Source organism: Quercus lobata, chromosome 5 (genome assembly GCF_001633185.2).
Source record: "Quercus lobata isolate SW786 chromosome 5, ValleyOak3.0 Primary Assembly, whole genome shotgun sequence".
NCBI lineage: Eukaryota > Viridiplantae > Streptophyta > Magnoliopsida > Fagales > Fagaceae > Quercus > Quercus lobata.
The window spans coordinates 43608920-43633920 of record NC_044908.1 but is presented as its reverse complement, the minus strand read 5'-3'; the positions used below and the strand labels follow the sequence as shown (position 1 = coordinate 43633920).

Sequence of the window (25001 nt, the reverse complement as noted above, 5' to 3'; positions counted from 1 at the left end):
AATCTCTACATCTCGAGTACCCATACCTAGAACGGTCCTCAACCCGGCAAGTAAGGCCTCGAACTTTGCCTCATTATTAGAGGCTCTAAACCCCAATCTAAAAGAATGCTCTAACCGTATTCCTTCTGGAGTAACTATGACAATCCCGACACCAGCCCCCATGGTGCTTGACGCACCGTCCACAAACACCCTCCATGGATGGCTTTCCACATGACAAACCATTTCCCCTTTGTTCCTAGGAGAAAATTCTGCCACAAAATCGGCCAACAATTGCCGTTTCATCGAATTTCGTGGCTTATACCTTATGTCAAAGGCTCTGAGCCAGGTCCCTCACTTAGCTATCCGTCCTGTGAAGTCAGATATTTTCAACAATAATTGCAAAGGGTATTTGGTTAATACGTATACAGTATGAGCCTGAAAGTAATGGGACAGTTTTTTTGTGGCAGTTTTTTTGTGGCATAAATTAACGCCAACACCAACTTTTCCATAGGCAAGTACCTCTCCTTGGCATCGACCAAGGTTTTGCTGATATAATATATAGGCTTTTGCATTCCTCGATCCCTCAGAAGGATGGCACTTACAGCGTGATTGGACACTGAGAGGTACATTGACAAGTCCTCCCCGTGTTCCGAGGCTGTCAACATAGGTGCCTGCATTAAATACTCCTTTAAGTCTTGGAAGGCTTTTTCACATTCCTCATTCCACTGGAATCCCTTCCACTTCTTCAGAAGTTGGTAGAATGGTCGGCAGTAGTCAGCGAATTTGGAAATAAATCGGTTAAGGGCAATTAGAATCCTGGTCAATACCTGCATTTCTTTCGGCTATCTCGGCAGCTTAAGGCATTTCACGTCTTCAATCTGGTCAGGGTTGACCTCTATTCCTCAATTAGTAATCAGATATCCCAGGAATTTACTAGCCCCCACCCCGAAAAGACACTTCTCCACATTAAGGTGCAACTTATGTTACTGGAGTATTTCAAACACGTCCTGGAGATCCTCCACATGCTATAATTCTTGCTTGCTTTTTACTACCATATCATCGATGTACACCTCGACCATACACCCTATTTTATCTCGGAACATTCTCGTCATCATCTATTGGTAAGTGGTCTCGGCGTTTTTTAGCCCAAAATGCATTACAGTATAGTGATAATTGGCTTCTGGGGAGATGAATGCTGTCTTTTCTCGATCTTCGGCCACCATGGCAATCTGATGATACCCCTAAAAGGCATCCAAGAAACTCATCCTCGGGTGTCTGTATGTGGCGTCTACCAACTGATCGATATTTGGCATAGGAAACGAATCCTTTGGGCATGTTTGGTTCAAATCTATGAAGTCTACACAAACCCTCCATTTACCATTCTTCTTCTTCACCATGACCATGTTGGCTAACCATTCCGAAAATAAAATCTCTCTTATCGCCCTAGCTTCTCTTAACCTATTAACTTCCAACTTAACTGCCTCAACATGCTCCTTGGCTAACCTTCTCGGCTTCTATTTCTTGGGAGGAAACGATGGGTCCATATTGAGCCTATGGACTATGAACTCAGGATCCACCCCGGGCACCTCATACGGGCTTTAAGCGAAGACGTCTACATTTTGAATAAGGAATAGCAACATTCCCACCTTATCTTCGTACTTCAAACTTGCTCCAATTTGGAAATACCTATCAACATCTAGTAACATCTTAATTTTGAGTGGTTCCTCGGCACAACCGGCTCCCATTACCTCTCAAGGCTCTTGTAATTGCTATAAAGGTGCCTCCTCAGCGATTTCCTTCTCCTTGGCTTGCTCACTCTTCTTATCAACCGCAGCAACTAGGCATTGCCTCGCCACTTGTTGGCTTCCTCTGACTACAGTTACGCCCTGCTCAGTAGGAAATTTAACATTCACATGCAAGGTGGATGGAACAGCCCCCATTGCATGAATCCACGGCCTTCCAAAAATCGCTATATAAAAAGAAAACGAGCTTACCACAATAAACGTTGCACCTACCTCCTTACCTTCCATATTCACAGCAAGGGAGATTTGCCCCTGAGGAATAACCATTTTGCCATCAAACCCAACCAAAGGTGTATCGTACTTTGAGAGGTCCTCCCTTCTAAGCCCGAGCCCCTTAAATAGGTCAGGGTACATTACGTCAGCCCTACTCCCCTGATCTATCATCAACCTCTTTACTAGGAAACCACTTATTCAAGCCGTCACCACCAATGCGGCTGAATCGTCCCCTCTAGATCGCTATCATTGAAAGCAAAAGGTCCCCAAGCAAATCTCATTTTCTTTTCGAGAGGCTACTCATCTAAGTATTTCTCTACGAGTGCGACACTCAGTACCCACTTACCAGTCACTGCCATATTCTTCGGCGTAGCATGGATAACTTCAATCACTCCTAGCAATGGTGGAAGGGGATTTCCTCTCAGCGGGGCTCCTTTCCCGACACCTCGGTTCCCAGAATCCGTCACGAACTCTTTCAAGTACCTTGCCTTCACCAGCTGTCCTAAATGATCTTTCAACACTCGGCACTACTCAATTTCCTTTTCCTTAGCTTGCTCACTCTTCCTATCAACCGCGGCAACTAGGCATTGCCTAGCCACTTGTTGGCTTCCTCTATCTATAGCTACGCCCTGCTCAATAGGAAATTTAACATTCACATGCAAGGTGGATGGAACAGCCCCCATTGCATAAATCCACGGCCTTCCAAAAATCAGTATATAAAAAGAAAACGAGCTTACCACAATAAACGTTGCACCTACCTCCTTACCTTCCATATTCACGGGAAGGGAGATTTGCCCCTGGGGAAAAACCATTCTGCCATCAAACCCAACTAGAGGTGTATCGTACTTTGAGAGGTCCTCCCTTCTAAGCCCGAGCCCCTTAAACAGGTCGGGGTACATTACGTCAGCCCTACTCCCCTGATCTATCATCAACCTCTTTACTAGGAAACCACTTATTCGAGCCGTCACCACCAATGCGGCTGAATCATCCCCTCTAGATCGCTATCATCAAAAGCAAAAGGTCCCCAAGCAAATCTTATTTTCTTTTCGAGAGGCTGCTCGTCTGAGTATTTCTCTACAGGTGTGACAGTCAGTACCCCCTTACCAGTCACTGCCTTATTCTTCGGTGTAGCATGGATGACTTCAATCACTCCTAGCAACGGTGGGAGGGGATTTCCTCTCAACAGGGCTCCTTACCCGGCACCTCAGTTCCCAGAATTCTTCACGAACTCCTTCAAGTACCTTGCCTTCACCAACTGCCCTAAATGATCTTTCAACACTCGGCACAACTCGGTTGTATGCCCCTTATCTTTGTGATAGGTACAATACAAGTTCTGATTCCTCCGAGATAGGTCTCCCCCATCTTGTTCGGCCATCTGAAGAACGGTTCGTTCTTAATCCGGTCTATGATCTTGTGCATCGTCTCCTTGAATGCCACGTTCACTTTCCCCAATTGTGCCTTCGATTCCTGCATTCTCAAATCCTTCTGGGGTCTTGGCAGAAAAACGCCTTGCCGAGGAAGATTTAATAGCGGGGCCTTGCCCTTACTTTGCAGTTGATCATCCTCAAGGCATTTATACTCTTTAATATGCCTCATGAGTTGCCTCATATCCTCGGGAGGCCTCTTTGTTAATGATTCCCGTAGTTCAGAGTCCCCGGGCAGCCCCATCCTAAAAATGCTTGATGCAATCTTTTCATTGCCCCTACCAATTTCATTGTAAAGCTCTTAATACCGACTGGCATAACCACGAACGGTTTCACTGACCCTTATCTTCATAGATAGTAGTGCGTCCACTGGCTGTGGCACCTGGCTACACATTACAAATCAGGCACCAAATTCCTGAATTAGCTTGGCAAAGCTGTGAATGGAGCCTTTTCGTAACCCATTAAACCATCTCAATGCCGTGGGGCCAAGACTTAAGGGAAATACCTTATACATTAGCACGTCATTGCGTGTATGTAGAGAGACATCATATGGATATAATGATTGACGTGCTCTACTGGGTCCATTTTCCCATCGTAGGAGTATAATGGTAGCCGCATGAATCTGCTCGGCATTGGGGCTTGTTCAATATCGTCCAAGAATGGAGATTGAGCGGCTTTATGCAAGGCGCGTCTCATAGCATCCATAGCGGCATTGTGGGGCTGTCGCCCCTCTAAGGAGTCTGAACCCTAGTCGACATACTCACGTGAACGTGAACGGTCCCGGTTTCGACGTAACTCTCGAGAATGGGAATGGTCCCTGCGTCGACGTGACTCTCAGGAATGGGAATGGTCCTAGCGTTGTCGTGACTCTCGAGAGTGGCAACGATCCCTGCGTTGACGGGAACCAGATTGATTGGACTCCACCCTGCGTCGGTTTCCCCCACCACTAGCTCTTCTTTCTCATTCATCTTGGTCCTTTCTCTGGTGCCCACCTCTCGCCTCTAACTCCAAATCTCTCACCAGTTTGCGTAACCGCTCCAACTCCTTATCTCTCTCGTCAAATTGCCTGTGCCCCGAAGCACCTGATATTGTTCGGTGCATTTGATATGATCCCTTTCCGAGGCCAGACTGTTCCTCTTCTTGTTCACGCTCCCTATCCTCACGCCTTTTAAGTCTCCTCTCTTGCCAAGTTAACCCCCGAGAAGACCCCACCAAATCACTTTCAACATGGCTCCCTGAACGTTTATTAGACATTTTCCTGGGCGTGGGTCTCAGTTGAACCACAGCTTTGTAGGAGATTCCCATAGACGGCGCCAATTGTGCGCACCCAAAACGAGACTAGCTGGCTGACTCTACCTTAGGCTCACAATCTATTTGTAATGTGGGCTTTGGATTTCCTACTCTGGGTGATTCTTGCTTAGAGGCCCAGTAGCAACTCTTAAACCTTTGTATTCTTTTCCCTTCACTCTTATGGCTCTATTGCTCTTAGTTCTAAGCACCCCTCAGAACCTTTCAACAACCCCCACTCTTCCTTTAGCTTCTTATATATATAGTCAAGCATTAGTGGAGGGATTATGATTGCTTTCAGAGTTAGTGCAATAGGAGGTCCAATATCGTTAATCGAAGGTGGGTACTTAGGTGGGAGTGGGATGTGGTGAGAGTGGCTTTGGAAATGGTTCCCATTTCAGTAGGTATGCTCAGCAGTGGTAATCCTCGATACTGCCGAGCAACCGAGAGACAATACAACCGAGCAATCACTTTCTTGTTAGGGAAGCAGATCACCGAATGGGATCCTTGAGGTGTAGTGTGGTACGAATTGATGAAGATCATTTGTTCAATGGTCTTAAAGGTGACTTGAGGCTTGGGCCTAGGGGCAATACGGGCCATATTGTCAGGTTCTAGCCTGAGACCCAAATGTGTCTAGATATCATAGGGTTGTACAATTGTCATTAAAAATAACAGTCATGTGTTTAGATTTAATGGGAAAACATAACATAGAAAGTAGACTACCTAAGGAATGTATCTAAATTTTACCCTATTATTATTAGTAAGGTACATACACTCACTTCATTTTCCATTCCAAGAGTATGGGAAAAGAAGAACTCATAAGCCAAACTAGGGCTGTTCACAGGTCGAGTTTGTGCCCAACTTGAAATCGACCCGACCACTTCGGGTCTCTAACATCTAAAATTGCTACCGTCCCATAGCAAGAGTTGGTTCAAGCGAGTTGGTAATCAATCGAAGTCAGTTGGTCCTCGGTAAGATTCAGGGAAGAGGGATATGGCCAAAATTCGGAAAAGACCCGTTAGTCTTAGTTATTAGAGGCTGAGACTCGCCACCAGGGCTGACCCTTCCACTAGGCCAGTTAGGCAATGGCCTAAGGCCCCCTAGTGGAAGGAAGCCCCAAAATTTTGGAAAAATATGGGTAGTATATATATAGCCTAAAAAATTAGACTTTGCCCCAATATATCAGCAAATTATTTTTGGCCTCTGATGAATCCCATAAATAAATAAGATATGCTCCATCCTTTTGTCCCAAGAACAAGAAGAAAATCTTCTGATCTAAACAAAATCAATTGTCCCAAAAATAAAGTAATTTAACCACTTGACAAACCAAAATTAACTACAAGATAGGTCTAAAAAATTACACAAAAACAATTACAAATCAAAAACCCCAAATCCCAAAAATTTTATCCATATTGTTTCTCTCTTTGTCTTGCTCTCTAAGCTCTGCTTTAGCAATTTGCATAATCTCATTCTTCCTCTCCACTGGTTACTACTGACCCAACTTGAATCCCTTATGTTGGTGGCTTGGCATCACACCTACTCTTCTTCTTCGTTTGATCTATTGTCCACACTCACACACCATTAGTTTCAGTTGAGGTATGGTCTTCTCCTTTCTAATCTAATTTTATTTTCCCATCTCTTTTCTGATCTAAGATCTGATATCTCTCTCTTTGACGCACTCTTTCTTTGCTGCCACTAGTTTTGACCCTTGTGTTTTGGGTTTATTGCTTTTTCTTTAATATAGTATTATTAAATTTGGGCTATGGTTGACATTGCTATTAACGAGATTTGTGGGCTGGCGTTTTACTTTTACTTTTATTATTTTTTTTAATCTTGCGTTTTATTTTTATTTTTGTTATGGGATGTGTTTAATTTTTATTCCAAATCTTGCGTTTTGGACTAGTTGTGAATTACTACAACAAAAGACTTCAACTGAAAAGAAAAACAAAAACAAAAAAAAACAAAAGAAAAAATAATACTAAAGGATTATAAAAAATCAAAATAAAAAACTAAAGGGAAAAACAAAAAGAAAAATTAGCCAATTTGAATCTCAAAAAAGAGATGTTAAACTTGAATGCAAAAATTTAATTGGATAGTTTGCATCTCAAAGGACAAGAAAAAAAATTTAAATAAAATGTATTATGATATAAAAATATTAATTTTGTTAATATATAAATATAAAAAAAAGAAAAAAGAAAAAAGAAGGGCCTGTTTTAATTATTCGCCTAAGCTCCCAAAATGTTTAGGGCCAGCCTTACTCACCATTTTTTATCACTGATGTTGGGTTGGCTAGTTTTCGAGTTCGGCTTGGACGGAGTGGGTCGGGTTATAGGTTATGGTGGACAGCCCTACGCCAAACTAATCAGAAATTTCACATTGTAGGTTAAAAAAAAAAAAAAAGAGTTAGTTTAATTACCCTGCAGTCCACTACCATTACCATCACAATCGCCATTATAAGAACGAAATTGGAAAATAGGCCTAATTTCCCAACTATCTAGTTAATAGGTCCGGTTTTGAAACTAATTGGGTTAGTAACATCTCGAGTTTATGACAGTCGATTTTGGGCTTTGTAAATCGACTCTCATAGAGTCGGTTTTGGTTGTCCGTGACGATCTGATGTGGCGTACTGCCAGGTGGCAGCCATCTGAAAATCGACCATCAGAAAGTCGATTTCCATGTGGAAACCGAGTGTGTGAAGGTCGATTTCCATGTGGAAACCGAGTGTGTGAAGGTCGATTTCTAATAGGATATATTTGAATTTAACGCTCTCTCTCAGTCACCCACCCACTCACTCTCCCTCATCAGTCAAACGCCTCTACAGACGGACACTCTCGCTCACCCTCACTCACCCTCTCCTTCTCTCACTCTCTCAGCGTCACCGTCGCCGACGGCAGCCCCAACCCAGTCACCCACCCACCCACTCACTCTCCCTCATCAGTCAAACGCCTCACTCACGCTCTCAGCAAACCGATCGACACTCTCGCTCACCCTCTCCTCCTCTCACTCTCTCAGCGTCACCGTCGCCGACGCCGGCCCCAACCCACTCACCGACCCAGTCTCAGTCACTCTGTCGCTCACCTACGCGGTATCTGAAACAAAAGGTGCAGTCTCAGTCACTCTCTTGTTTGTTTGTTTTTTTTTTTTTTTTTTTTTTTTTTTTTTTGTATAAGAAGCATTCTTCTTCATTCCCATATTGTTGCTTCAATTCCTTCCCATTTTTCAAGTATGCCATTTCTCAGTTACTTACTTTTTTAGATTCGAATTTTATGTTCGAATTAAGACAAATTTCGGGGATGAATTTTAGATAACATCAGTATTTTTTATTTTTTTTTTTGTTTGAGTATATTATTGTGATGAAGGAGGACAAAAAAATGGCATGACATGTGGTGTGGCTTTGAAGGGGATGAATTTGGGTATTTGATTGCAGATAACACAGATGCTTCAGATTCATCTTTGGTAGGTTTTAGAAAGACCATAAGAAATGTAGAATGTACTGCTGTGCAGATAAACACTTAGAAATGAAATAAGACAATTTAATAAGCAAAGCACTTAAAAATCCAAATTTCTCTTTGACAGACCAATATATAAGATGCTGGTGTGTTCGTGTGTGTGCGTGTGTGAGAGAGAGAGAGAGATGCATTTGGCTTAGAAATTGAACTGCAACATGATGAAAAATCAATAATTGTGTCTATGCTATGTTATAGATAGTACCTCAAGAACCCCATCATGGGCAACTAATCTCCCTGCTGCTGATTTAGCACCTCCCGATAGAAAACTTGAGTGCTGGAAAACACCTTTCTTCTTCTGACCCACATACAAAGCCCTTGATGTGCTGAGCACAAAAATCCACTTAGAACCCTCAACTGTGTTAATAAGCATCCCTGTTTGCCTGTATAAAAGCTTTCCACTCTCTACAATTACTTCATATGCTTCCCTCTCTTTCTGTAATACCAAACGACAGAGAATGTAAAGTTATAACAGTGAAATAGTGAAATATATGCACTTATCCACATTCATAAGAAGCCACTTAGTTATCTATGTAGGCACTTATCTAGGTTGCAAAGATGCTTATGGGAGTGTGTGCATGTAAATTGAACACAACAAATTTGATGAAGAAACAAGATTGGAGGGGGTCCATTTCACAGTTAAGATATTATTTTTTGGATCTAATGTATAAAGAGCCATGTTACTTAAAATTTTAAATGATGTTGCAGTGGATACACTTAAATTTGTAATATTTAATCTAAACCATGAAATAAACACATTTAAAATGGAGAGGGGGTGTATTATTGGAATGCAGTAACAGATGGTATGATTAGTAATACTTACTGGTCCAAGATACGCGATGCATTGACGTTGTAGAACAGTCCTTAGGCACCTTTCAAGATTTAGGTCTTTACCATCACCAACATCCAACCTTCAGTTTCAGAGGAGGAGAAAAATAAAGTTAGAAATCAGTGATAAAGAAGGATAAGGCTAAATCAAAAGCAATTATACCAAGAAAGAAAAAGTTAATTTTCATGAGTACCAGTAGAAGAAAGGTTGGGTGCTCTTGCTATCAGAGCAGACATCATAGTAGAAGTGTAAATTGTGTCCATAACGATGGCGTGGATCAATCTGAAAAAAAACAAAGATTAACAAAGCCCATTAGTCCAGTGATTCTACTTCCTTACCTATTAATTGGGGACTAACAACATGGAACCTATTAATATCCAAAAATATAAATCCATAGAAGATATGTACTTAGCTAGACCACTATTCAAAAGCCCAAAACTTGAGCTCAATTTGAAATTTCATCCAAAAAAAAAGTCACCAATTCCTATATAGGAAGCATACATTGGCCAAGTTTGACTCTCTTTTTTAAGTCTTATTATGAGAAGTGACTAGGAATACATGTCCCCTAAATTCCTAATATCTAATACAGCAGTCGTTATTGGAACCATCACTTGACCAAAATTAGATTGTTTTGAGGAAAATATTACTTTCTCCATTTTTAGATGGAAACGTAAATTATTTTGGAAACATAAATTAAGTCATAAGAACAAAGTTTATTTCCTTGTATCAGATTCTTTTTTTGGTTGAGGGAGCCTTCCCATCAAAACGCAAATAAATAGTGCAGCCTTAAAAAACCTATCTTATTCCTGCATCAATACCCTTACAGAGCTTTCCCATCAATACCCTTGGCCTTGTCATTAAGTCTTTTCTGCCTCCCACCACATATATTTTTTATATGTGGTATCTGTCTTGTACAATGTCATTATTAAAATCCCATTTGAAAAAGTTTGATTCCCCCCCTTTGGTCTTTTCAGCATGTGCTAATAGTTTCACACAGAACTAATTGCATAGATTATTGTAGATATAGTTTAGTTAGATCACTTCCGGTTGAAACAACCTGTTCCTATATCTAACAACATGGCAACATGCACATGGGATTCTTTCCCCTAGGAAATGAAACAAAGATACATATTTTCAATTGTCAATTTATTATAATACTTTCTTTGCAATAATATCGTCTTTTAGAAATGCCGCCTTCTTTTTTATTTCTTAATTTCTTTTTGTTTCCCTTTATTCCATGTTGTGCCCTACCACTTTTTAGTGAATGAATTATAAATGTCCATGACAAGCCTTGGCAGAACGGCATTTTAGTTACTGCCTAGCTTTTTAGTTAAACTTTCAAACATAAAAGCATAAACATGCAGGTAGTTACAGTTGCAAATTTCCAAGGAGGTGGTGCATTCAATGTTATTCCTTATTCTTTCAAACGTAAATATTGCTTTAGCATTTTGAATATTGAATTCTTTTAGATAACTAAACTAAATTATTTTGCATATTGAATTCTTTTTTAAAATTATTTCTCGTATTTTGCATATTGTAATAAATAAAAAATCTAATGCCATATAATTGTCAATAATCAGTTATTCAAATTATTGAACACTCTCTCTCTCTCTCTCTCTCTCTCTCATATGCACTCTGCAAACCATGCAATACATACACAACAACAAGTTGCTTAATTAAAGCTTTGGGACAGAGATTGTTCCTTTGTGCTCTATTTTTGACCTATTAGATGGATGCAACTTGAAAGTAATAATTATTTGTATTTTGTGGTTTTGTTAGAGGTTTGTTCAAATAACCTATATAAAAGAAAAAGTTAGATGTAACATCAAATGCATACCTTGTTTCATTATGTATTATTATTGACAATATTTTTTAGGTTGTTTTTGTTTTGTTTTCAATAATGTCTAGTATGTGGTAATTGCTTATCATTTTTGTGCAGTATGGCTGCTGCAAATGCTGGACAGATTAACCATGCGCAGCCTGGCCCCATTGACAGGTCAGTGTTGACGTTGCAGCCCAACCATCGATCAGAAGCCATTTGGAATGGGCAGGTAAAACACACCACTAAAGATTTCACTTTTTTTTGTGTGTGGTGAATTTCGTTTTTTGAACCTGGACTTTAGTTTGGTTTTAATTAAATGAATTTAAAATTTAAAAATATTTGTTTTAGTCGAAAATAGGTTATTTGTATTTTAACTAGAAGGTTGCCCGCGCGTTGCGCGGATAATGCTATAAGCTTTTATGTAAAATGGTTTTTGAAATTTTTGTACATATATTATAGCATAAATGGTGGATATTTTCATTGCTAAAATCACCTACAATTATAGTAGAAACTTCGGAGAATGTAGGCATATTTTGTTGCAAACCATGAATTGATTGTAAACCAATTAATTGCAAGCATACATTATGCATATCAAGCTCCTTCAACCTATCCCTTGTCATACGAAATGTCTAACTAAGGCATTGATCTTATGAAGCATCTTCAATAATATTTTAACTATAGCAGTGCTAAGGTTGCATTCATGTCTAGGCGAAGCAACAAACACACTTTGATATTGTCAAGGCTCTTGCGGACAGTTGTACATGATACTTGACCAATAAATAAATAAATAAAGCAAGTAGTTTCAATGATGGTTGAGGTAGACATGATTCAACATATTTAACAATTTTTTAACAAAGGTGTACCCGTATAATATATTTAACAATTTTTTATTTATATAGATTCTAGGCTAACCTTCAAATAATGGAGACACCACATAATTTTTTCTGCCCACTTAGTTCTTAATTTGTACCTTTACTATTCTATTGTTTCTTTTTTTGTGCTTATTTTTAACAATTGAGTTTCTACCATTTAGTAGGACATAGAATATGTGTAGATTATGGTGATTAATTTAAAACTTTGCAACCAAATAATACTTAACCCCTCAATAGGTAAAAGAAAATTATTCACGTAAAAATAATAACAACTTTCTTCCCCGTAGCTAATTTAATTTGTTTCACTCATGTCAATTATATAGGCTGCTACATCATACAACCAAATAAAAATTAGAAATTTTCTGTCAAGCATTTTATCAAACACTTTGGATTCAAAATAAAATTTTCTGTCAAGCATTTTAGCAGAAATTATGCAGGAAAATTCCTGCAGAAATTTGAACAATCAATTTTCACAACAAACCCATGATGTACAATTTTTTCAGATTTTATACAATGGTGGATCTTGAGGCTGATAACCGTATGATAGAAGGTATTTAGTATCATTGAGATATATCACTCCACCTGGGAATGGATTTTACCCGGATCCGTTCTCATGTGAAGGAATTGTGATATATTTTGATCACATAAAATAAAAATTGGTATCGTAGGGGCTAAGTGACTGTCGTTTTCATTTAATCTTTGGTCTTTTAAAACCATGGTTAATGAGAAAAATGAAAATATTGTAATGCAGTTCTGAATGTCATCTGCTAAATTAATGTGGTTTAGAAAATCTTGCTCAATCCTCGATGAACAATTTGAATCTAAATACATGCTTGCTTGCTTGCCTGCCCTATATCTCAAAAGACTTCGAAAAATTGAATGTATAATGCCTTAGGCAGTAGTAAGTTGCAACTGTATTAAAGTTCAGAGAAATGGACCGAGAAAAAAAAGAGAGGATGCTTTGGATTCGAAATATATAGATTAAAAAAAAAAAAAAAGAGTAGAAAAAAACATAAGTACCTTCGTGGACATAGTCATATAAATCTAAACAACAAACCTCCTGTATGCATTGAAATCCGGTTTAGTAGCTAGGGCTTACACCATGAAATTACCACACCCATTACCCATATGAGATGTATAAGATAATATGGTAAAAAAGTTATTTTATATTATTTTTTTTAATATAAAATCCCATCAACTTTTATATTTCACTTAGTGTGGTAATTGCATGGTGCAATAGTCCTTATTCTAAATCCCTCTTGTATTATTGTGTTAACATATTGTTAGAATCTATTGATGGTTGATTCATGCATCGCATTTTGTAAAGTCAACGGTAAAAACGAATGTTTAACATTGATGCCAATAAGAGATTTTATGACCTAAATATCTTTAAAGTGTAATTTTCTTAGTTAGCATCAAGTCATTAACTAGCTTTTAGAAATTAATAATAAGTTGTATGTTTATAAGTTGTATGTTAATCCACCCCACATGTTAGTCCATGGTGGGTGTTATAAATACTATAAACAACTTCTATTGCACTCAACTTGTTGTCATATGTTAATCCATGCATCGTTTTGTGCAGGATCCAGGGTCCCTTAAATGTCGTGCCCGTAGTGAAGAGTTCTCGAATCGAGAGCCAATGGTGGACGATCGAGTCATTGATATCATTAAGGCACTTGGTTTGGAGGGACTTCTCAGGACTCCGGGTAGAGAGATTGATCATGGCCTGATAACGGCCTTAGTGGAGCGATGGCGGCCCGAGACTCACACATTCCACATGCCGCATGGTGAGGTCACCATCACACTGCAGGATGTGGAGGTTCTTCTTGGACTTCCTGTTGATGGTGACGCTGTAACAGGGAGCACACAAAAAGAATGGGAGTATCCAACCCACCAACACAACCCAACCTAACCCACCATAAGTCTATTTGGGTGGTGTCATGTGTAGTGCATAGGATGTGACTTCAAGGCTTTAGGTGGCACGTAAGGGTCAGTGGAAGCTTGAAATCTTCAATAATGAGTTGATCTATCAATCTGATTGTGGAGAGCTGAATGTCTTACACCACTAGGGAGACACTTGGAATGCTAAGGGGCGTAGAGACACGTCAATGTGTTTGGTACTATATTTCAAATAACATGTTTTAATGTGTAAAAAAACAGTACTCAAATTTTTTTCTTTCTCTTTTGGCACTTAAACTGTACCAGCCTTGTGATTTTATCGTGAATATGAATGCAAATATTTGAATAATATAGCATGATTCGTTGAGATGAGTGGCGTTTGAATTCGTTGAGATGAGGACGGTTACAATATACCGTCTATCAAAGTCTTACATTAAAGCCTATGTGATAAAGTAAGAAAGTTTCAAATTTGAGCTTTTAGACTTGGTGTGGTTCTCTTTAGTCTAAAATTTCATTAAGGTATGTCCTTGCAATATATGGAGACAAATAACCTAATTCATTTAATTTGACTCTTGCAATTTAATTTCAGCATTGTACTTAGTTTTATGCACAAAATAGGAAACTTGAGTTCATTGTTATATCTGTCGTGACTTTTTACATCTATACGTTTATATTTAAAGCAATAAGTTATAAAAATACCCATTTTCACTTGCCTGTTGAAATTAGTTCCCAACTTGGGATTAAAAAAAAAAAAAAATTCCCCCAGTGGAAGTCGACCATCTTATAGTCGATTTCCTATGGAAATCGACTCTCTGATAGTCGATTTCGTATGGAAATCGACTATAACATGGTCGATTTCTATTTTTAAAGATTTTTTTTTTTTTGGTGTTTGGCACCTACTCGAAATCCCCAGTGGAAGTGGAGTGTTTTAATACCAAATCGACTCTCAGAGAGTCGATTTCCTATGGAAATCGACTATTAGGGAGTCGATTTCTACTTGGGTTTTTTTTTTTCCATTTTTTTTTTTGTTTTTGTTTTTGGCACCTACTCGTGCAGCAGTAAACCATAATTGGTTTCCCTTCCCCTGCAGCAGTAAACTAGATCCAGAACACATAACATGAGCAGCAGTAAACAAGTAGATACAAGCATATGATACTGGTAAATGGCTCGTACATCATATGCAAACAGCTGGATTCAAACAGTTACTATGACCATTATAGGTTCTCTATTAACGGACAAAAAACATTCAATACTAGCTATCATCGCTTTGAAGGAGGGCCCTGTGGTTGAATTTGCCAAAGTAGTAGCTACTAATGCCAAAGTAATATAATTGCTGGCATTATAGGCAGCTGCACAACGCAACTATAGTAACAAGTACAATGGACAGCAAATAGTTCAATTACAACAACATTCAACAATAACCAAAATAACAACTAATAAATAGAACATAGTCTCCATATTTGCCTACCACTTGTCCATACTAAAACCATACTGATACAACATACTCTACATAGTCACCAAGCACTTCTCCATACTGATACAACAGATTCTACATAGTCACCTAGCACTTGTCAATACAGAAGATAACCACAAGTCCCACGTACAATGTCACTTAGCAAAACCGAGTTTCCGCTTGCCTGCCAAAAATTAAAATACGGTCATTAGTTTCCAAATGCAAAGAACTATAAGAAAATGAAATTCTGAATATATTATATAAAAACAGTGAGGGCACTTGCCTAGTTTATAGCAGTACCACTTGTCGATGCCCCACGGGAATTGGGACAACTTCTACGGTTATGCCCCTCTTGATGACACACTCCGCATCGTTGCCTCGGTTGAGTCTCCCTCAAGTCCGGATCTTCCCTCCGGCTTCCCCGTTCTCGCCGTACCCCATCCATTTCATTCCTTATTCTTGACTTCACAGGACGACCTATGCCCCGCAACAGCAGTGGATCAGGCACCCATCGTGGTCCGGAAACGTCCCTCCACTCAGACTCTGACTTTGGTACCACAAAATTATGTGAATATGTGAGAATGGCGTTGTTCAAACTGTAACATGGGTCAATATAGTTGGTCGCATTGAGATGCAGAACTTGAAGAACTTTAATTGCATGTGAACAAGGGATCTTCAAGTTTTGCCACTTTCTGCAACCACATGTTCTAGCAAATATGCGCACTTCATGACTGTGGTTTCCCCCTCCACCTCTACGGTCATTGTATGGGGTAACCACCTGATATACACCATCTGCATGATTAAATTTCCTCACAGTGTGTTCTGCACTTTTCTGCTCATTTCTGCTATAGATCTCCATTGCATAATCACTCCACAGCTTACCTCGAGAGAGATCAGAAGTAATTTGTTTATGTCGATCGTGGAAATATGCAACAAGTTTGCACCAAGTGAAATGAACCATTGCAGCAATGGGCAAACCGCGGGCACCTTTAAGTACCCCATTAAAGCACTCGGAGATATTGGTTGTCATTGCCCCGTAACGTCTTCCACCATCATGTGACTGGGTCCATTTCTCCACTTCCTCACTCACTAGATATGTGAACGGCATATAACGTTCAATCCGCGTATCAGTAGGGTCTACACCCCTCAGTAAATTAATCTCGGCCTCCTTAATGGTTTGCATTATGGACTGAAATTTAGCTTCATTACTCGCATATCCAGCTTTCAAGGCCAATGCCTTTAGAATCGGGTTATCAAAGTGTCTGTTGAAGTTGCTAGCAACATGTCGAAGGCAATATCGGTGATATACCTGTTCTCTTCCGTCCTCACGTCTAGGCCACTCTCGAATGGCACATTTGATACCTTTATGTCGGTCAGAAATAATACAAATTCCATCGTTAGGTATGACATGCTCTATGGAAGTCCTGAGACACTCTAAAAACCACCCCCAACTAGCCCCTGACTCCTTGTTCACAACAGCGAAGGCGAGAGGCAAAACCTTTTGGTTAGCATCGGTTGCCATTGCAATCATCAATACCCCTTTGTATTTACCATACAGATGAGTCCCGTCAATACTAATCACTGGCCTGCAATATTGGAATGCAGCAATGCATGGAGCGAATGCCCAATATACATAGCGTAGTACAGCAGTACCTTCGTCTGGCCTAGGTATGGTGTGATAGCTGTACTGGGTACCTGAGTCCTCATCCAAGTATGCCAACAACAACTTTCGCAACTTTTGGTAAGACTCCTCCCAATCCCCAAATATCTTAGCAATTGCCTTTTGTTTTGCGTCCCATACTTTATAGTAAGAAAGCTCATGATTATACTTAGTACGTATGATCTCCCATAGGTCATCAATACGTGTAGTGTGATTTTTTTGCAATCTCCCCACAATTTCTGATGCAACAAAATGCGAATCCATCATTCTACCATCTCTTTTTAGGCCAAAGGGTATACAAGTGTGTGGACCCACATAAGACGTAACCATCCACATACCACTGAATTTAGTCTTCATGTATGCCCCAACATACCACTTGCAGTTGTCATCAACACATGCGGCGCACAATTTCGTTTTGGTCGACCTCCGGATTATAAAATTTCTATTATCCTTTGCTGCGTATATTATCAATGCATGTTTCACCGCATCTTTATTTGCAAAAGTCAACCCTTTAGAAAAATGCATCCCATCTTCCCAAGTAGAGACAAATGGTATCTGAAGACGTGAAGGATCAACCATATCTTCCCAAGTATTTGAGTAGAATGACTCAGCAGGAGGTCTGTAGCCAGTGGTCGTATTTCTATTATGCTGGACACCAATATCATCATTTGCATCACCTTCATCATGGTCCTCCATACTTTCCTCTTCAAAATTGGGAACGACTTCATGTTCATCCACATCGTTCTCAAAGTCGCCTTGCTCAATCCTCTCTTCGTACTCATCCACAACCTCAACATTTTCACCATCATTCGCAACATGATCTTCGTCTTCGTCTTCCTCCTCTAAATGTGTCTCTTCACGATAGAGGGTTTCACTAGTATTAGCAACATGATCTTGAGATGGGAGCGTATAACCTCCCATCGTATACCCTTGTGCAGTATACCCTCCCATCGTATACCCTCCCATTGTAGTGCATCCATCATCTAGGGCTGTAAATTGTAAAGCCGTAGTTGTTTCTTGCACCACCTCAGTAGTGTTATCTGCAGCCGCCTCCAAACTTACATACAACTCAGCAGCATTTACTTGGGGCATTTTCTGGATCCTATTAAACATCATCTTTACATGTTTATCTTCTTTGATCGCCATATACCCATAATTTATCCGTTCATGAAGGACTTCTTGTGGGTAACGATAAATAATCTTGATGTCATACCAAGCAGGATTCAATTTCAATTCGTCCATTATTTTCCTCTTCAAATCATTCAACGTCTTCAACTTACGACGGAACATCATGTAGTAGCATTCGATACCCTCCCCTCTAAATGGGAATCCGTCAATCCCTTCAGGATTGTGAAGGTGTCCACCGAAGTATACATTTATATCAATATTCTTCAAAGATTGTGAACCTATTAGAGAGCCAAGCCAAGGAAATTTATGTTAGTGACATATTTTATCTCTTTCATTTAACATCAATTACAAAACTTTTTCTATCTACTCAAAGTACAAAAATTACAACGGATCTAAAAGTGTAACAATTGCATATACTCACCCCACATCACATACAAACACACTCAAACAAATAAAAAAACTAAAAACAAAACTCACCCCCATTACAAATTTTAAACTCAGCTCTAACAAAAATATAAATAAAAATATCATCATTCCAGTGCTACGGAAATTAATGGCATACCCTATTACACTACTATTAATGAAATAACATAGAGCAGGGTTCATCAGACAAAAGAAAAAAGAAAAAAACACTAATGTGAATATGATCATGATCAATCAAATTAGACATATCATCTAATTTGAAAATCAAGGCATTAATATACAGTGAAATATACTAGATGTGATATACAAACTCAAATTTTGACTCTGAATCATAAAAATCATACAATAAAAAATCCGTCATGACAGTAAATTTGTTTCGGATCTGCTAATATGTCATCAGCTTTATGTCATCTAGAAAATGGAAAAATGTCAGCTGCTTAATTAGGTGCAACTGGACCGGTGATCCAATTATTTTCACAGCTTTTACTGTATTCAATAATGTCTTTCTCATGGTTGGAATTTCATAAAAGTTGGAGGTTGCACAATTCTTTGAACCTGTTTCTTTTTTGTTTCCTTATGTGTCTATTATTTATATATTTATATAAATATATAAATATTTAAATATATAGTTGTATAAATATATAAATATAAATATATAAATATAAATATATAAACATAAATATATAAATATAAATATAAATATATAAATATAAATATAAATATAAATATAAATATATAAATATAAATATATAAATATATATAATTATATATAAATATATAAATATATAACTATATATAAATATATAAATATATAAATATATATATATAAATATAAATATAAATCTATAAACATAAATATATAAATATAAATATAAATATAAATATATAAATATAAATATATATAATTATATATAAATATATAAATATATATATATATATAAATATAAATATAAATATAAATCTATATATTTATATAAATATATATTTATATTTATATTTATATTTGCATTTAGTTGTATAAATATATAAATACAAAATATATTTATATAAATATTTAAACATATAGTTGTATAAATATATAAATATAAATATATATATACACATATTTAAACAACCAACTAATATACATAAGGAGCCCTGCTTGGGCTTCCAGGCCGGTTACTCAAAAAAAATAATAATAATATTATGAAACAAATATACATATTTAATACAAACAAATATCTTATCAGGAAACAAATATAAATATTTAATACAAACAAATATCTTATTAGGAAACAAATATAAATATTTAATACAAACAAATATTTTATCAAGAAATGGCATGACAAATTCAATGCAAGCAACACTTTTTAAAGCAGCTATATACACTAAACAACCAACTAGAGAGTGAGGAGGAGACCCTTACTTGACATGAGGATGAGCAAATATACTGCTGAGATTGTATGAGAGTGAGAGGAGCAATGTTTTGCTGCTGATGTATGAGAGTTTATGAGAGTTGTATGATGTTTTGTGAGAGTTGTTGAGAGAGGTTCTGTGATAGAAGTTGCTGAAGGTGTGAGAGTTGTGTGAGAGTTTTTTTTTTTTTTTCTGACCAATCACCCAAAAAACAAAACACAGAGACTTTGGACATTCAAAATAGACATAAAAATGGGCATGACATGACCAATGCATAGCTGGTCAAATATTCTGCACGCCTAAAGACTTTTTCTTTATAAGCTTTTAGACAAACATTGCACATTCAAAATAAAACATAAACGACATGACCAATGTCAGATATTCTCTGCGCCCAACAGACATGACCTATGCCTGGCTAGTATTCTGCACGCCCAAAGACCTTCTCTTTTAGACAAACATTGCACATTTGAAATAAAACAAAAAAGACATGACCAATGCCTAGAAATATTCTCTGCGCCCAACAGACATGACCAATGCCTGGCTGTCAGATACTCTGTCGGATACTCTGCTGATGGAGATGATGGAAAACCAAGATGCGTGAATAATGGAAGTCTAAAAATCGACTGTCTGAGACTCGGTTTAACCTTTAGGAAACCGAGTCTCAGAGACTCGATTTTTACGTGGAGAACACGTCGAAATCGAGTCTCATAGACTCGATTTCTACGTGGAGTACACGCGGAAATCGAGTCTCAGACACTCGATTTTCTCTTGTACTCCACGTGGAATTTTCGCATGTTAACTCACGTAAACCGAGGCTTAGAGGGTCGATTTACAGGCCCTAAATCGACCCTCTAAGCCTCGAGTTGTTAGAACTACAAAATGTTTGCAAACGGGTCCAACTAACTGAATAGTTAGTTTTTTAATGCTAGTTTCCTACAATCTCCCCATTATAACAACAATATTATCTTTGAACAACCAATAATAAACTCCATATTTCCAGCTCGCACTGCGCAGCCCACAAATCTATAACACAAACACAAAAGCAACAATATACTTCTCTTCGAAACAAAAAGTAAATAAAAAACCCATTTCTTAAAATAATAATAGTATACTACTTTTCAACAATTGTCTCTCATATTTTCTTTGTATACCAAACAGAGAGAGAGAGAGAGTTGTGTATGAAATGGGGGCTTACAGAGCAGATGATGATTACGATTACTTGTTTAAGGTGGTGCTGATCGGGGACTCCGGTGTCGGCAAATCGAACCTGTTGTCGAGGTTCACGAAGAACGAGTTTAGCCTTGAATCCAAGTCCACCATTGGGGTCGAGTTCGCCACCAGAAGTATTCGTGTCGATGAAAAGGTTGTCAAGGCTCAGATTTGGGACACTGCTGGCCAAGAAAGGTTCTCACCCATTTCATATTTCCCTCAATCTTACCTGATTTTATTTTCTTTGTTTTTAAGTTTGGATCTTTAAATTGCACTTGGTCTTCAATTTTGGGTTCTTCGTAGATCTTGAATTTTTTTTTGCTTTTGATTGTCATTTGTTACATGTGGTTATATGGGTTTTATGCGTGTTGTACTTTTCTTCTATTGAGATTTTGTTTGGTTGTGGAGAAAATTGAAGGGAAGAAAAGAAATGGCAATTGGGTTTGTTAGGAAAAAGAAAAATTTTTACTTAACTAAACTAAATACTTGTGCTGGACTTCGGATTTTCTATATGGAAACCGAAATGGAGCCTTTAGAAGACAAATGAGAAATTCATTAGGGTTTTTTTTTTTTTTTTTTAATTGGGAATTGAATATTTTATTTGTGATTGAAATAGGTTTTCAGTGCTATATTTGAGATTAGGGTTAAACTAGGTACAGCTTGTTAGGTGCAGTACATTTTGCTTCCCAACTAAATTCAAACACATAGCTTCATTGTGTTTAATTGTCCTTAGAAAAAGATAAGGTTGTTTGTGCTTCAGTTTTCAATGCTACCATGTGTTTGAATATAATTAGGGAACTTAATGTACTAGACCTAAAGAACTATACTTAAGCTTTGCCCCTTGAGATTATATGTAATTGGTGACTTTGTTGCATAGATTTAGATAAGGTTGTTTGTGCTTCATTGGTCAATTCAACCATGTGTTTGAATATAATTAGGTAACTTAATGTACTAGAGCTAAAGAACTATACTTAAGCTTTGCCCTTTGAGATTATATGTAATTGGTGGCATTGTTGCATAGATTTCTTTTTCATATCGGTTGAATGCATGATGATCTTTACAATGTAGTTAGTTGAATAGGCGTGCTTTGGTGGTGTTGCTGTTTTGCTTTCATGGATAAATGACACGTTTTTTAGATTTCTTAAGGAACGCTGCACAAAGGTGGTGTTGTGTCTGCAAATCACTAGGTGGTTGTTGTGAGCACATCTCTGTTTTAATATGTCATGCATTCTGTTGTTAGATCATCACCAATCATTCATTTCTGAACATTGCATTGTTGGTAATACTTTTAAACAGATCCTTTGAGTAAAAGAATCATGGGAAAAAAATACAGCCAAGGCTGAATGGGCATTTCCTCCCAGATAATAAAGTGAGGAGAGTAATATAAAAAGGATAATATATCAAGTCTTTAACATAATTATAAAGCAAATCCTAAATTATCTTATTATATAATAGTTGGCGCAGTTGAATACTTAAAGGGACTAACCTATCACCTAAGCTAAAATTAATGTCACTTTCTGGAAAATTGTCTATCTTGGGAATTGTATCAAACTATTTCCAACCAGTTAGTTATTAAACTATTAATGGCATGCAGCTCTAAATGAACTCATATTTGTTGTCCCCACCCCAACCCCCCCAAACCCCCTTTTTTTTTTCTCTTTTTTCCCCTAATTAGCTTTGGCTGCATGTGCAACTTTAATTCAAAGACCTCTTTACGTTTCTTCAAACTAACTACTATCTGCTTCCCCCTTCCACCAAGATTCTTTGTAATGGTTAGAAATTTGATATTGGGAAAGTGCATCTTTTTTCTTTATGCCTCTTTATAGTTGTGCATCATGGTAAATATGATTTTGATTATGACTCTTCATACCAGTTAAGGTACTTCTCTTGTCCAAGACATTAGCAACATTGTTCAAATTCCAACCCATCACCACCTACACTCTTCTTTTCCCCTTGAATCTAATTAGCTCTCTTGCTTGGATTTATATGCTGTTAAAACCTACGTCGTCATTGTCCATTGTGACTAGCTTCAGAATGACTTGTACCACTATGAAACTTTTTTTTTTTCTTGTTCAGCACTTTATTATTATGTGACAATATTGCTGTGATGTATCCATGCTATGGTCTTCAAAATGAAAGAATAGGGGGATACAAAAATAGATAAAGGTAAGGAAGAGAAAAGTTCTCAAGTTAGTATAAATTTTCCTTCATCTGGAGAAAGTGTCCTTTTTTTAATAGTAATGCCTTTTTATGGGCTTGATGAAACCCTACAATCAAGTGGATATCATCTATACCACAACCCAGCCAATATGGGAGCAAAACATTGCCCATAGTTCATTCTTGAAATCTGCATAACTTCAAAAGATAAGAAATACAGAATCTTCTATTAAAATGCTCCTAATACAACTTAAATCTAGCAGCAACATCTTCTTCCGAGTCCCACATCAACATGGTTGCATCATGCTATAATTAGTTGATTGGATCATAATGCTTCGTTATATTCAATCTTATTTCATGTTTTCTTTTCTATAGGTATCGTGCAATCACAAGTGCCTATTATCGAGGTGCTGTTGGTGCCTTACTAGTCTATGATGTTACCCGCCATGTTACATTTGAAAATGTGGAGAGATGGCTGAAGGAGCTTCGGGATCACACAGATGCCAACATTGTGATCATGCTTGTAGGAAACAAAGCAGACCTGCGGCACCTGCGAGCAGTTGCCACTGAAGATGCCAAAGCATTTGCTGAACGAGAGAACACTTTTTTCATGGAAACATCTGCCCTTGAGTCCATGAATGTTGAGAATGCCTTCACAGAAGTGCTGACCCAAATTTATCATGTTGTAAGCAGGAAGGCCCTGGAGGTTGGGGATGACCCAGCAGCCGTACCCAAAGGAGAAACAATCAATGTTGGAACCAAGGATGATGTATCAGCTGTGAAGAAAGTTGGATGTTGCTCTACTTGAGCATGGAGAGTTTAAAATACATTCTCTTTGAAATTCTATCCCATGTTCATATCTTTGTAGAGATCAGCAACTGAATGAAAAGTGATTTCTATAGAATATTTACAGTGTGAACTTGTCTACCTTAGCTGAAAATTTAGGATCCAAAAGATATGTGCCTGTTCTTTTCTATGATTGAATTTAAAGTACCTGCGTCCCCACTTACCCTTTTTGTATTACTAAAATTACTCAGCTGCTTCAGTTTTTTATCAAGTTTGATCGTTTTGGGCTATAAAAGTTCAAAGACTGGTGGTTGAATGGAAAGTGAAAATGATCATTTTTTTCCCTTATTTTATGTCTTGTTAGACATGTATGTGTAAACGTTTGATTGCTGTTATTAGATTTTGACCCAGCTAATTTGTTTGGTAGAGACCAAAAAAGTAGTGCATTGTCTCAACTGTCCATACCACGTATTTTTGTTATGGTTTTTTAATTCATGATGATGGTGATGATGTTGTGACCTATTATAATTTATTGTGGACTGTCGGATTAGATTTTATCCTGGCAGACCCCCCAGAACCACTTGCAATTTGCTTCCAGCAGCCAGCAGAGGGTATACGGACAAAATTTGGGTCTTAGACAATTACCATTTCAACCTCATAGTCATAGAGCCGTACAATTTTAGCTCTTCTCCCTCAAATTTTTCTCTAGTCAATGAGAGGGGATGATGTATTGATGTACCATCATGAACAAGTTAGAATTAGGCTCATGGTTCCATTCAATCGAGCGGAACTAGAAATTTTTGCTAGGTGGGGACGAGTAATAGGATATTGATATATTAGTCAAGACAAACCATGCTCCGCACGCACACACACATCTAATGGCAGAGTTAATCATAATTCATAAATGTATTAGGGGCAAATTCCACTAACATACCCTGAGGTTTTGGTTAATGTCAACCAAGTCCAAGACTTTTCAAAATTAACCAATTTGGTCTCTAAAGCCAACTTAGTCCCTAAATAGTTAGTTATTTTTTCTCAACTGTTTTAGGAACTAAACTAGTTTTAGGGACTAAATTAGTTAATTTTGAAAAATCTTGGACCTAGTTGGCATTAGTCCAAACCTCAGGGGGTGTAAATGGAATTTACTCATGTATTAG

At 37.8% G+C, this 25001-nt stretch overlaps 2 protein-coding genes across 4 annotated transcripts; one reads left to right on the top strand and one right to left on the bottom strand.

Annotated features, from left to right (window-relative positions):
• Window positions 1–8057: 8057 nt before the first annotated feature.
• LOC115991453 (IQ domain-containing protein IQM5-like) lies at window positions 8058–17774 on the bottom strand. 3 transcript variants are annotated; one of them, XM_031115147.1, is made up of 4 exons: window positions 16782–17755; window positions 9234–9322; window positions 9035–9122; window positions 8058–8647 (listed from the first exon to the last, which is right to left on the bottom strand). In XM_031115147.1, exons 1-4 carry the CDS (start codon window positions 16941–16943, stop codon window positions 8399–8401), a joined length of 588 nt encoding a protein of 195 aa, XP_030971007.1. In that variant the 5' UTR covers window positions 16944–17755; the 3' UTR covers window positions 8058–8398. The 3 variants fall into 3 exon arrangements, with proteins under 3 accessions (XP_030971007.1, XP_030971005.1, XP_030971006.1); XM_031115145.1 differs by lacking the exon at window positions 8058–8647 and having other exon boundaries at window positions 9049–9122; window positions 9234–9885; window positions 16775–17774; XM_031115146.1 differs by lacking the exon at window positions 8058–8647 and having other exon boundaries at window positions 9049–9122; window positions 16782–17774.
• A 2868-nt stretch (window positions 17775–20642) lies between these two features.
• LOC115991454 (ras-related protein RABA1f-like) lies at window positions 20643–24192 on the top strand. Its single transcript, XM_031115149.1, has 3 exons — window positions 20643–20764; window positions 20851–21096; window positions 23434–24192. The coding sequence occupies exons 2-3, from the start codon at window positions 20876–20878 to the stop codon at window positions 23864–23866; spliced, it is 654 nt and encodes a 217-aa protein (XP_030971009.1). The 5' UTR covers window positions 20643–20764; window positions 20851–20875; the 3' UTR covers window positions 23867–24192.
• Window positions 24193–25001: the final 809 nt, after the last annotated feature.

Bases quoted from the DNA above. Each gene is read 5' to 3' on its own strand.
- LOC115991453 (XM_031115145.1), bottom strand. From the start codon at position 17,712: ATGGGAGGGTATACGATGGGAGGGTATACTGCACAAGGGTATACGATG. The intron at 9,886-16,774 runs GTACAGCTATCA...TGACAAGGCCAA, and splicing joins GATGAGGACTCAGGTACCCA to GGGTATTGATGGGAAAGCTC.
- LOC115991454 (XM_031115149.1), top strand. From the start codon at position 20,876: ATGGGGGCTTACAGAGCAGATGATGATTACGATTACTTGTTTAAGGTG. The intron at 21,097-23,433 runs GTTCTCACCCAT...TCTTTTCTATAG, and splicing joins GACACTGCTGGCCAAGAAAG to GTATCGTGCAATCACAAGTG.